The 12,677-nt window shown below is 41.2% G+C and overlaps 1 protein-coding gene across 1 annotated transcript in view; it reads right to left on the bottom strand.

Annotated features, from left to right (window-relative positions):
• Positions 1–12,677, bottom strand: part of SGCZ (sarcoglycan zeta) — a 1,577,608-nt gene that overhangs the window by 651,266 nt on the left and 913,665 nt on the right. The window contains exon 4 of the mRNA XM_063920867.1: positions 12,200–12,391. Within this exon, the coding sequence (XP_063776937.1) occupies positions 12,200–12,391 (192 nt within the window). The remainder of the gene's footprint in view (positions 1–12,199; positions 12,392–12,677) is intronic.

The following is a 12,677-nucleotide window of genomic DNA, read 5'->3' as shown; positions in this document are numbered from 1 at the left end:
GTCTCCAGTACCTGGTCGATTGGTTCGGTTATGGCCCAGAGGAGAGAAGCTGGGTGAATTCATCTGATGTCCATGCTCCTAGGTTGGTCCGTGTCTTCCACAGCACTCATCCCTCCAAGCCACGTGGGTGTTCGGTGTCCACCCCTAAAGGAGGGGGTACTGTCAGGAATCGACTTACCAGGCTGACATCCGTCCGCCGCTGCGGACTCCGTCCTGGCTCCCTGCGGTCACCTGTCGCCTATGCCCCTGCCATGGGACATCATCAAGGTCCTGGGGGATCTCCTGAGACAGCGGGCGTGTAGCGCGCCGCGTCCTCGCTAGGCCGCGGCGTGGGCGCCGCCATGACAGTCTGCAAACAGCCAGTATACTGCGGCCAATCCGGTGCTTGGCCGCACCCACTTTTCCTTCACTCACCCAATCCCTGTGCACCATGGGGTACATAAGAGGCTACAGGTTCAGTCTACAGGCATCCTGGACTTTGTGTCTTTCCAGCGACCTATGTGAAAGGATCGGTTCCTGTTTCTCCTGAGTTCCTGGTTCTCTGCTAAGAACTTGTACTCCTGGTTACTCTGCACTCTTCCGTGGAACTTCAAGGCCCAGCAATACCTGCAACCTGCATAAGGCTTCACACTCATCACCACCTTGTGTGCTTCAGCCTGCAGTTGAAGACTGACTCCAGGTGTGTTCATTCCTCCACCTGTGACACAGCTTGCTGCTGCCAGTGCCTCATCACCTGCACTGTGAAGTCAGACTCCTGCTTATGCTCAGGTTTGCCATTTCCATCTACTGCCTCAAGTTTCCTGTTTTAAAACCCTGCACTGGTTTCCAAGCCAGAACTATTTCATAAACATTTGTTCTTCTGATTATATATTTCCGGATATTATTTCTCAATTCATCTGTCATCCATTGCCATAGACTTTCAGTTACCATACTGAGTGATTGACTTTTCATCTGTTATTATTGTTTCTGCTTCAATACTGTTATTATCATCTGCCTAATAAAATACCATTGCGCTCATGCGCAGGAACGTTATCCAACCTCCTCGTTTCCTTCCTTCTACCTCCACTGACCCACTAGCGCCCCCTCCGGGAACACAGACCAAACACAATCTGACAGAACAGTGCTGGCTACGGGAGAGGAGGGGGCCCACACACAGAGACCGATGGACACCAGAAAGGTACAGCAAGTATAGAAGAAATGGGAGCAGTGTGTGCGGTGTGGGCCCCCTCTCAACCCAGGGGCCACACCGCACACACTGCACCCATTATAGATATGCCACTGACTGCTGGCCTCTATATAGCAGCACAGCTACAGCAGCACATCATGCAGTAAGAGAGAGGTGATTGCTGTTGCCTCTCTGGCCCAGCACACGCTGCTGTGTGCTGGGCTGTGGAGGGTCCACAGAGTACCCTCTCCCTGCATGATGTGCTACTGTGGCTGCAATGTCACTGGTAGTGGGCAGATGAAGAAGTTCTATGAGGTGAGTGGTCACACTGATGCCCCCCCCCCCCCCCCCCCCACACCTCCAGGATCTTTCCATGTGGAATATCAATATTATTATTATTATTATTATTATTATTATTATTATTATGAGTTAGTTTTACAGCACCACAGTTTAAGCCGCGCTGTACTGAGAGTACAGTATCTTTTATTCTCGTCAGTCCCTGCCCCAGTGAATCTTATATTCAAAACTCTAACACAAGCATGCATAGTAACAGGGGTCCACTTTTAGTCAGCAGACAATTATTCTATCAGTATATTTTTGGAGAGTGGGAGAAAATTGGAGCACCCATAGGAAACACAGGCAAACATGGGGAGCACAAGAAAGTTTCCCACAGACAACAGGGATGAGGGAAATTTGTGCCTGAGGTGTTGTGGGAACCTGAGATATAGGGTATCCTAGCACTTTTCCACCAGGATTGGGTGCAGGAGGGGAATTATACCTAATAGGGAATATGCACTAAGCTTTGGAGAGTGATAATGTGGAGAGAGATTAAAGCTAATCAGCTCCTCACTCCCATGTTACAGGCTGTGGGTTCTATCCATAAAGGAGAAAAAAGCCCTGTTTTGTGGAGAACAGGACTGTTCTCTGCTTTGGGCTATTTACGTAGTGGGTTACCTTGACTTCTCCAGCTGCACTCCCTGCTCCGTGCCTGAATTGCATCACCATACTTCAGTATGGTGAGTGCGATTCAGGAAACCATGTTAAGCTTATTTTTCTACTTTTCCCAGGGAGTTAGGATAGCATAATCTAAACTGCAATGCAGAAACTGCAGGTAATCTCAATGCTTCCCTGCTCTCTGCCTGACATTTGGTGCTAGCTCCACCCCTGAACTCCCAGCAGTCTCAGCAGCCTCCCAGAACCTCAGCCACTAGCACATGTGCAGAAAGGACCCACTGGCTAACACCACGCTTTGCACATGGGACTGCAGGAGAAGACAGCACCGCTGGAGCTCTGGATACTTAATTGGATCGCCAGAAGAGTAAGTATACAAAAATTGCTGCTTATCAAAGCTATATATCACAACAAACTGAGGCAATGTACAGTGATAAGTATCAATTCACTTTTAGTTTTCATCAAGCTGTACTTGTGCACTCACCCTGAATCCTTTGCATTTGCAAAAAAGTATTATACTGTACACAGTTTCTGGCCTCAGTGGTCACTTTATTAATGTAGGCAGCACAGACAGAGTAATGGCTAGCATTACTGCCACATGGCACTGAGGTCATGTCTTCGATTCCCACCATGGCCCTAGCTGTATGGAGTTTGTATATTCTCCCCGTAATTGAATGGGTTTCCTCCTGGTACTCCGGTTTCCTCCCAGATTCCTAAAATGTACTGGTAGGTTAATTGGCTCCCAACATAAATTCACCCAAGTGTGAATGTGTGTGCGTACATATGGTAGAGAGTATAGATTGTAAGCTCCACTGGTGCAGGGACTGATGTGAATGGATAAATATTCTCTGTAAAGTGCTGCAGAATAAGTGTGCACTATATAAATAACTGATAATAAATAAGTAAAATAAATTAGGTACACCTGTACAACAGCTCATTAATGTAAATATCTAATGAACCAATTAACAGCAAACAAGTACAAAAATGTATGCACATAAAGTCAAGGTACAGATCAAAGTATTCATTTGTTGTGCAGATTTGAAATTCCCCTCTACTACCCCTTTCACATCGCACAAATAACCCAGTATCGACCTGACATTTTGCTTGGTCGACACAGGTCAGTGTGCGGTGTGAAAGGGCCATGGTCGAATTCCCGGGTCACCTGACCAGGTAATCCAACCTGGGAATAAAGCAGTGTTGTTCCTGTATTGAATACTGGGTCAGTGGCAGCATGACCGGACTCCCGGGTCGATGCGACCCAGGACCCGTTCACTACATAGGGAAGAGGCGGCGCGGAGATGAGATCATCTCCCAATGCCGCCTCCTCCCCCCATGGCCGGATCCACCCCCAGCCGCTATGGCAACTGGCCCAGCATTTTGCCGAGTCAGGAAGACAGCAGTTAGGGTCCAATGCCAGATCCCACCCAGGAAGGACCCGTTTCCAATTCCCGGGTGGGATCCACCATTGGCGGTGTGAAAGGGGTATAAACCATCATCCAGTGGTTCGGAGGGTAGAAACTCAAATTGGTGGTGATTTGTGACAGCTTTGAATGCTCTAGGATGTGGTATAGTCCAAAGACATTTTTGGAAACCTCAGTTATTACAGTAAAAAACAAAAAAAACAAAAAAACTCACAAACCGTTCATGAACTGAGTTTTATTTTCTTTAAATATTCTTCTGCTTCTACCACTGCGTGCTTGAGCTATATTACCTGTCACATCATCCTCTTTTTTTTTTAATGATTATTTTCAGTGGGTTTAACTGCATTTTCTGAAAATGCTCATTAATTTATCTTGCAGTTTTTGTTGTAAAAATTGCGATGGTGATTTGCAGTGTGTTGAGTTTAAAAATTATAGTTTTACTGTAATTTTCCAGCAGTTTTGCATTCACAAATCATGTGATTTCTAGCCACCACAAAAAGAAACACAAAAATATGCAATTTTGCAAAATCACAGTTTGATAACTAGCCTGTAGGGATTAGATCCCAGCAACACAGTGAAGTATTTAATCATTTTTTACTGATGGATACATCTTGTGGTTAAATTCCTTTTCTAGGACACGAGTATTAAAAAGATAAAAACATCTTCTTTACAAGGGATGTGCATTTTCTTCCATTTTTATATTGGGCTTCCCACATAGCCTAAAACCTTACACGTAATTATCTGCAACAGCCCAGTTATAATTATCAATGCACATTATGGGGATGTGAAGGAGGGTGGAGGTACCTCACTCATATACTAACTTATTATGTTCCCACAAGTATTGCAGTATTATATTATACAGGTACACAGAGTGCATATAAAGTGCAGGAGGACTGATTAATAGTGGAAAAATGCAAGCCCATATGTAATGTCACAATATTAGTGGATGTGGTGTCTCATATATATAGTTTACAAGTTATAGTTTATTATACTTGGCAAAAACATTGAAGTTTATCGCATGACATATTGTCCTACTGGTGGGAATATATACCTCTTTATTTCTAATCAATATAAAACTGTAGAAAGCATACATTTGCCTAAGATGGATTTGAAGCATTCTACAAGTCGAATCCCTTTCATTACATTTGTATTCAATCAATGATACTGTTTTAAAGAAATACAATAATAACTCCAAGTAATGTATAGTAGCACTTTATACTTTTGTCATGTATACAAATGACCAAGGTGCCTTGGTTTTTTTTGTCACCATGATTTACAATAACAGATTTGAAACCACATTAATGCACTTAACTTGAGAGCATATTGTTATTCAGTTACAATACCCTTTATTAAATAACACATTTCAATATACTGCCATACCAGGATTCAAACCCATAACCTGTTGCATTCCAGTCAAACACCTTAATCATTAAGCTATTTCTGCATAAAAAGTTTAAGATTTCTAAGTATATGAAGTTACTTGCACTTTTTTAAAAAACATGATCGCGAGTGCAATTGAGCAGATACAGTATATGTAGTGTGCAGCCACACATACAATCCCGTGCAGCTAAACACTACATAGATCTGCTCCACTGCAATGTTGATAATTTTTTGTTGATAATTTTTTTTCACAAAGTACAAAGTAAGCTTCAAATAGTTAGAATTGTCTAACTTAGAATTCTCTAGCTTTCTATGCAAGGGCAGATACTGTACTTCAATTAATAGAATGTCTGACTGTAATGCCACATGCAACGGGTTCGAATCCCGGGTATGTCAGAATCTCGAAATTTAATAAAGGACAGTGTGAATGAATAACAAAGAGCTCTCAAGTTAATTTCATGAATATTATATAGGTGAGGTCAGGAGATGCTGGGCTTCAAACAGGGGGGAAATTACAAGTGAAAGTAATTAAAACAGATAATTGACAAGTGCTGCCAACAGCGCCCCCTACCCTGCAGTGCAATGTGCTGTGGTGACATGTTATGGCCCTGGTTACAGTAAGTGTAATTCTGGTGGTGGCAAGCTTTTACTACATGGGTTTTGGCACTCATACAATGACTGTAGTTCTGTTCAAATATCCACTAGTGCCAAATACATGAAAGTTACTTTTTTATTATTATTATTATTATTATTATTATTATTATTATTATTATTACTACATTTTATTTATAGGGCACCACAAGTGTTTCACAGTGTCGTGCAAAGGACAGCACAGGGAGACAAAACTTAGCATAACAGTAAATAAATAACAAAAATGGAGTGCAGGTAACAAAGAGCACCACAATTCTCAAAACATAATACAGCATAGATGTAAGCAGTGAGGGAGTGATCATTGTACTACTTGGGGCTGGCGGCCATAGATAGAGAGGAGCCTTTACCAGTAGGAGAAAAAGCAGGTAAAGCTGGACGCTGAGTGAAATGTGTCGAGAAGAGGACTTAGACAACAAGAGGAAAGAGGGCCCTGCTCTGAAGAGATAACAATCTAGTGGGGAGGGGTGACAGACAGATGACATGAGGTGCAAGCAAGCAGGAGGAAGCCTGATGGCGGTATGCAAGCAAAGCAGAGATGTTCAAGGCATGGGGCAGGGGGATGGTGGAGCAGTCTAAGGACTAGGTTATGCATTGGAGAGGTACGCTTTGATAAATAGGTGGGTTTTCAGTGCCCGTTTGAAGCTTTGCAAGGTCGGTGAGAGTCTAATGGAGCGGGGAGCGCGTTCCACTGAAGGGGTAAAGCACGGGCAAAATCCTGAACTCGTGCATGGGAAGCAGTGACCAAGGCAGAGGAGAGGCGACGGTCATCAGCCGACCGTAGTGGGCGGGAGGGAGTATGAAGTGAGAGGAGGTTGGAGATGAAGGGAGCAGTGGAATTAGAGATGGCCTTGTATGTGAGGGTGAGGAGTTTGAAGAGGATTCTGTACTTTAGGTAAAAGAAGCTGTTATAGTATGTACTGTATGTAAGACATAAATATATGAGAGTAGACATTAGTTAGGCAGGGAACATATTTTTCTAGAAGGCTGTGATTGCGCCAGGCACAACATCTGCATACTTGCACTACGTGTCCTATCTCTTGTATCAGACGAGTACTTTTATATCCAGGAGTTCAGTCAGGGAGAGTATCAGATAAATAATTTCATTTATTTGGCATGTATTTTGTTAGACTGCATTACCAATACAATTTATGTAATGTGTTAGATTGCAGGATTCATGTTGTTGGCTGAAAGTCCTACTTCAATAGCTAATAAAAGCAATTTTTATGAAAATGTCTTCACTCTCAGTATACACCACACATTACAGATTGTTGTAAGAGATTAAATGGAAGCTTCAGACAGAAAATACTTGTGTAGAAATAATGCAGAATATTTTTTTCTTATCCAATAACTGTTTTTATATCATATACTACAAACTGCTTTTTCCATAGGTTGCAAGTATTGTAGAAACACATGAAAGAGCAGTCTATCTTGTATTCTTTCTAAACCATGATAAACTGAAGATACTAAGTAAAAACTAATTTTAAGACTTTTGGTTATATATTTTCAAAATGTTGTCTTTTACAGTATCATGTTTTTTTTTACTCTTGGTGTTACCTTTGCTTGTAGCTGCTTTTCTGTAGTTCTAAATAAAATATAACATATGGTAGAGTTGTTGTATAGTCATCACTGAATTTACAGTTTTAGTTATCCAAGTGAATACATTTAGTACATGCTCTTCGAACTCTAGCCAACTGTCCATACTACATGCTATCACTGAATAAATGGGATATATAATGCAGAGTATGGGCCGGATGTAATTGAGTCTGAGTTGGCCGGTGGTGCGGGTTCCCAGCTGAACGCGGGTGTTTTTTTAAAGCGCAATCATTTACACTACATAGTTTCGCCTTGTACATGATTATTGCTTTAAAAAAAGTCTGAGTTCAGCCGGGAACCCGCACCTCTGGCCAACTCGGACTTCATTACATCCGGCCCCATTTCACAAGCAAAAATACCTCTACATAGATTTATTTTGTATATCAACATTTTCTCTGCTGTACCTTGAACAATGCAGCCCTAGCTAGCATTATAGAGCAGATGCAACTATGAATGATGCAACTTAGAAATGTTGCTTGATGACACAGTGACATATACTGTATGGCAAGCATTAAATTAGATTTTTTGGTATTTTTATAGTTTTTTCACGATGTACACTAGATTCTGGGATGTGCTGCACTCATGCTCAAACCACGCAGCATTGGTTTTGGGTTGGCCTGTGAATGTCATTCTTAGGCATGACAGCTGCAACCAGGGAGAAGCTTAATACCACTGGCATTATCAGTGGTTATACCAGTGGTCTGGTATTGTCCATTACAGTCGGGAAATTCTGATGTCAGCAGCCCAATAAACACAGCTACAGTATTGTGATATTGGATCTCATAGGAATCATGAGAGATGTTGCTTATTTATGAACTAAATTATGGCTTACTGGAACATTTGACATTTTTCTTATGTGTTTAGAGCACGAACACTCTCCTTTACCAATCGAGATATTGTTTAACTTATTCAACATAACCTGACGGGCTATCAGAACAAATTGTTTGTATCAATTTCAGCCAGTCCATACAAAGGACAAGTATTCCAGCTGGGGACGGATTTATTTGTGGTCCTAACAACTACAGATAGAGCCCTCCTCATTTATCCCTTTAATAGGATTAACTGAACCAGGGCAGTCGGACTTAATCCTTTGCTGTAATGAATTGATCCCCTGCTGTACTGTTCTCTCTGTATTGTATTGCATCTGAGAACAATAGATGAAAGGTTTATGCTAATAAACCTTGGTGCACCTAGACGCAGCAGAGAAGCCTAGGTGAGCGAGGCTACATCTGTACTTACTGTATCTAGCAACCTAAAGTACAATGGGGGTTTTCTGCCAGTTTACCATAATCTATTCACTATTTTGCTCATTTGTTGTATATGATTTTAGTTACTTATTGGAGATACAGTACAGGTATGAAGTTATTGTACTTTTATCTAGAGGACAGTGTTTTGCTATATTGGGTTTTATTAAACTTTGCTCTTGTTATTAAATATTTGTATTATTGAAAGAACATTTGAGACATCAGTTTTTGAGGGTAGATACATGCACAGTCATATTCTATTTGCTTCTATTGCTGTGGATATTGCACATTCCCCTAATTGTGACAGATGCTGTGTCTCCCTATACTGTCAATTTACCCCCCCCCCTAGAATTAAGTATGCCACTCAAAACTAGAAATCTGTGTTCTCATTTCACTCCCCCCCCCCACTTGCAGTGCAACATTGGCCCTCATTCCGAGTTGTTCGCTCTGTAATTTTCTCTGCATCGCAGCGATTTTCCGTTAATTGCGCATGCGCAATGTTCGCACTGCGACTGCGCCAAGTAAATTTGCGAATAAGTTTGGTATTTTACTCACGACATTACGAGGTTTTTTCTTCGTTCTGGTGATCGGAATGTGATTGACAGGAAGTCTGTGTTTCTGGGCGGAAACTGGCCGTTTTATGGGAGTGTGTGAAAAAACGCTGCCGTTTCTGGGAAAAACGCGGGAGTGGCTGGAGAAATGGGGGAGTGTCTGGGCGAACGCTGGGTGTGTTTGTGACGTCAAACCAGGAACGAAACTGGCTGAACTGATCGCAGTGGCAGAGTAAGTGTCGAGCTACTCAGAAACTGCTTAGAAATTTCTATTCGCAATTTTGAGAATCTTTCGTTCGCAATTTTGCTAAGCTAAGATTCACTCCCAGTAGGCTGCGGCTTAGCGTGTGCAATGCTGCTAAAAGCAGCTTGCGAGCGAACAACTCGGAATGAGGGCCATAGTTATGCCAATGTGCAAATTTGCTCCTTTTTTTTGTCTCTTCTCCTAACTCTACACAAGTCCCAGTGTGTTCCATCCAGCACACGGCAAGCTCTCTGCACACTTACTGCACAAATTATTTATAGTTCATCAGGACTTACTCTGCCTGCTGTGTGTAGGGAAACAGAGGATAAGCACTAAGCTCACTAGGGTAACAGATACACAGAGGCACAAGCATCTGTATGCTACTAGTGCGAGGGTTCCTGAATCTGGCCAAGCCATTATTGGCCACTAATGCCTTTGGTCTTCATAGAACTTTATGTGCTTCGATTACTATTGCTATAACCTATCCTATGGCCTTGATCTAAATAGACTAAAATGATAAAGCTTATGATTCTGACAATGTGTCACACATGCAGTTTATTTTAGCACAACAGTGTTGTACTGTCAGCAGCATGCTTTTAGGCAGGATGATCATCAGTACTCTACAGTGCCAGACTGGGCATGAATGCTCCACCAAGGAATGCAGTAGTAGTTGCCCAAGATTATGGAGTGAGGCCAGCCAGCATAGAAAGACTTGGCCAACCGTTATAGAGGACATGCAAAGAACATGGCCCTTTTGTAAAGGAGGGAACAGGGGTATGTCATAATCAGTGGTGGTTCCAGAGGTGGGTCTGCAGCGCAGTCCAAAATGCAAATTGGAGAGTCATACCAACTGCCAGTGAGCCTGCGCCCAGTGATGATTGTCAGTGTTTGGGGAGGCACTTGGTATAACTGCCCCATTTGAATTTTGGATTGCACTGCAGCCCCACATCTGGAGTAGCCACTGGTCATGACCACCCACTTTCATTGACAGGAGGGTTAATCTTGGTATAGTTTCCATAGAAACATAGCAAGCACCCAAGTTCATCCCTTATCCTTTTCCACTAAGTTGCTAACTTCTAGAAGACAGGACTTCAGGCAGTGAGGCCCACCAGGAAATTCGCCTGTAAATCTGTGGGCCAGTCCGACCCTGGTATTTTGATTGTGCATACAGTATATTCTCTGCAACATTTATACTACCACGTATAGTACACAAAAGGTGTTTTAAAAGTACCATTACCATCAAAAATTACATAAATTGCCATTTTCCAGCATGATGATCTAAATCTGCTATTCCCATGGTAACATGCTGAAGTTTGGTTCATATTTAAAATTCCATTATAGGATTCTAATAATTGCTAAATTATAATTGTAATAAACCATCCAGATACAAGTGAGTGCGTTTTGATATTACTGGTATTACACTTCAAATGTTATTTTACTGAAGTCATTAAGCTTGAAGTACTGCAATTATTTAAGCCACATACTTCACAGGTTACTGAACCAACACCTTAAATTTTCTACAAGGTACCTAGAAATGGCTCAATGGACAGAAATATTTCAGTCACCAACTTTAACATTTCATTGCATACAGACTACTTGATTGAAAAGAATTTGTTCTGCACTAATACATGCATTTTAAAATAACTTTATCTTTAAAATACTGAATTGCAGTGCAATAGGCCTTAAAATATTACTTTGGCAGATGTAATACAGGACTGCCAAACACATTTCTAAAGGATCGTACAATATTTAAGTAAAAATATGCTTTTCTGAGATTCTGGTATGTTTTTTTTTTTTATCAGCAAAGCACCTTAAACTGGTTCAAGCTGATAGTAATAACACAGTATAACTGCACATGTGCTCTTCCTTACAATAACCAATTTCAGAATTGCTATCATTTTCTATGTCAAAAATATATTCAGGGCCTGCTAAAGTATAGAAGCAGTTACACACGGCATACTGTATATTCATGGTAGTAGCTGTTTAGTATACAGATCTGTCCTGCTATACCGTTGATGTGGTATGCAGTGTTCCATAGCACTACTACAAAGCATGCGCATCGCAGCATGCCATGCTAATTTGCATCCGCCAGACCCCCATTCCGAGTGAATGGATAGTGGGTGCATGCGTACGTGTGCTCCAGCTATCCTGCACTATACAATCTGTCAGGACACATCTGTATAGGGCTGAGTTTGGTCGGAGGCAATGCCCATGTTCACATGAGTTGGTGATGATTTGCAACTAAGCATGCACCTTCTAGATTCCTAAAAAGTTGCGCAGAGCATGCGTCCCACCCAGTTGCAAGACCAGTTGTAATGCACATGGGCATTTCTGGGCAGTGGCAATGCAGATGCACAAAGGTCTGTCTTATGGACGTGTTGTATAGTGTGGCAGGAGTGGTTTCACACTCTGGCACTTAATAGCTCACTTTGGAGGCCATACTCTAACAGAGATTCTGCACCTAGTTTGGAGCGGGTGCAAGTCGCGATGGTGCCTTCTGATGATTGCGAATACAGCCTTTCAAAGGGAGTCCCAGCCTTACTGCATTCAGATACATAGTTGTTCACCAGAGGGGGGCTGATACTAGCATTAGCATAAATTCACAGGCACGACTTACGCCAAAAGATGCTAATGCAGTTGCACAGCGACCGACTCAGAATTAACTCTATAATATCCTATGTTTTATGTTTACTTGTCCTTTAGCCATATGACATTCATTTATCCTACAACATTTATAAAGCAGCATTCTCAAAAGAGTGAGCTGAACACATTCATGCATAATATTATCATGATATTGACTTAATATTATTTTGATGAAAACATTGCATTTGCTACAGAAAATATGTTTGTCAATACATGTAACATCCAAAGCTTTTCCGAAATATTATTTCCAGAGATGAATATTTCTATGAAATTACAGAATCACTTGATCAACAAGCAAGAAATAATTGAACTACATCAATAAATTAACATCAATCAAATGGGAGAAAAGTACTTACCACTGTAAAATTCATAACCTTCAATATCCATATTGTCATTGCTAAGTTAACAATCATGGTAACCAATAGTAGTAGCACAAAGAAGTACAAACACCTCTTCCGCCATCCATAAATTCCCACTGGATAAAATTGAGTATTTTCAGTCCGTAAGTTATTTTGTTGTGTGGCCAAAATATACTGTTCTCGTGTCATCTGAAAAAAGAAATAGGATACATTTTAAAACATATCATTACTGTGTATAAACATGGCAGGCACGCATGCCACTTTAATATATATACTACAGGCTATAGAAAGCACAGTGTTTTCTTATAAAATTTACTGTACATTATAAAACAAGCAACTCTTAAAAACGCCTAAAAATTACATACAGTATGTGTTATTTAGTGTTTAAATACTGTACACTAATACACTGAAAATGAATAGTTGTCTAACTATAGTATAAAACCCAAATGATATATATATATATATATATATATAT

This window comes from Pseudophryne corroboree, chromosome 1 (genome assembly GCF_028390025.1).
Source record: "Pseudophryne corroboree isolate aPseCor3 chromosome 1, aPseCor3.hap2, whole genome shotgun sequence".
Taxonomy (NCBI): Eukaryota; Metazoa; Chordata; class Amphibia; order Anura; family Myobatrachidae; genus Pseudophryne; species Pseudophryne corroboree.
This window is presented reverse-complemented; position numbering and strand designations above follow the sequence as displayed.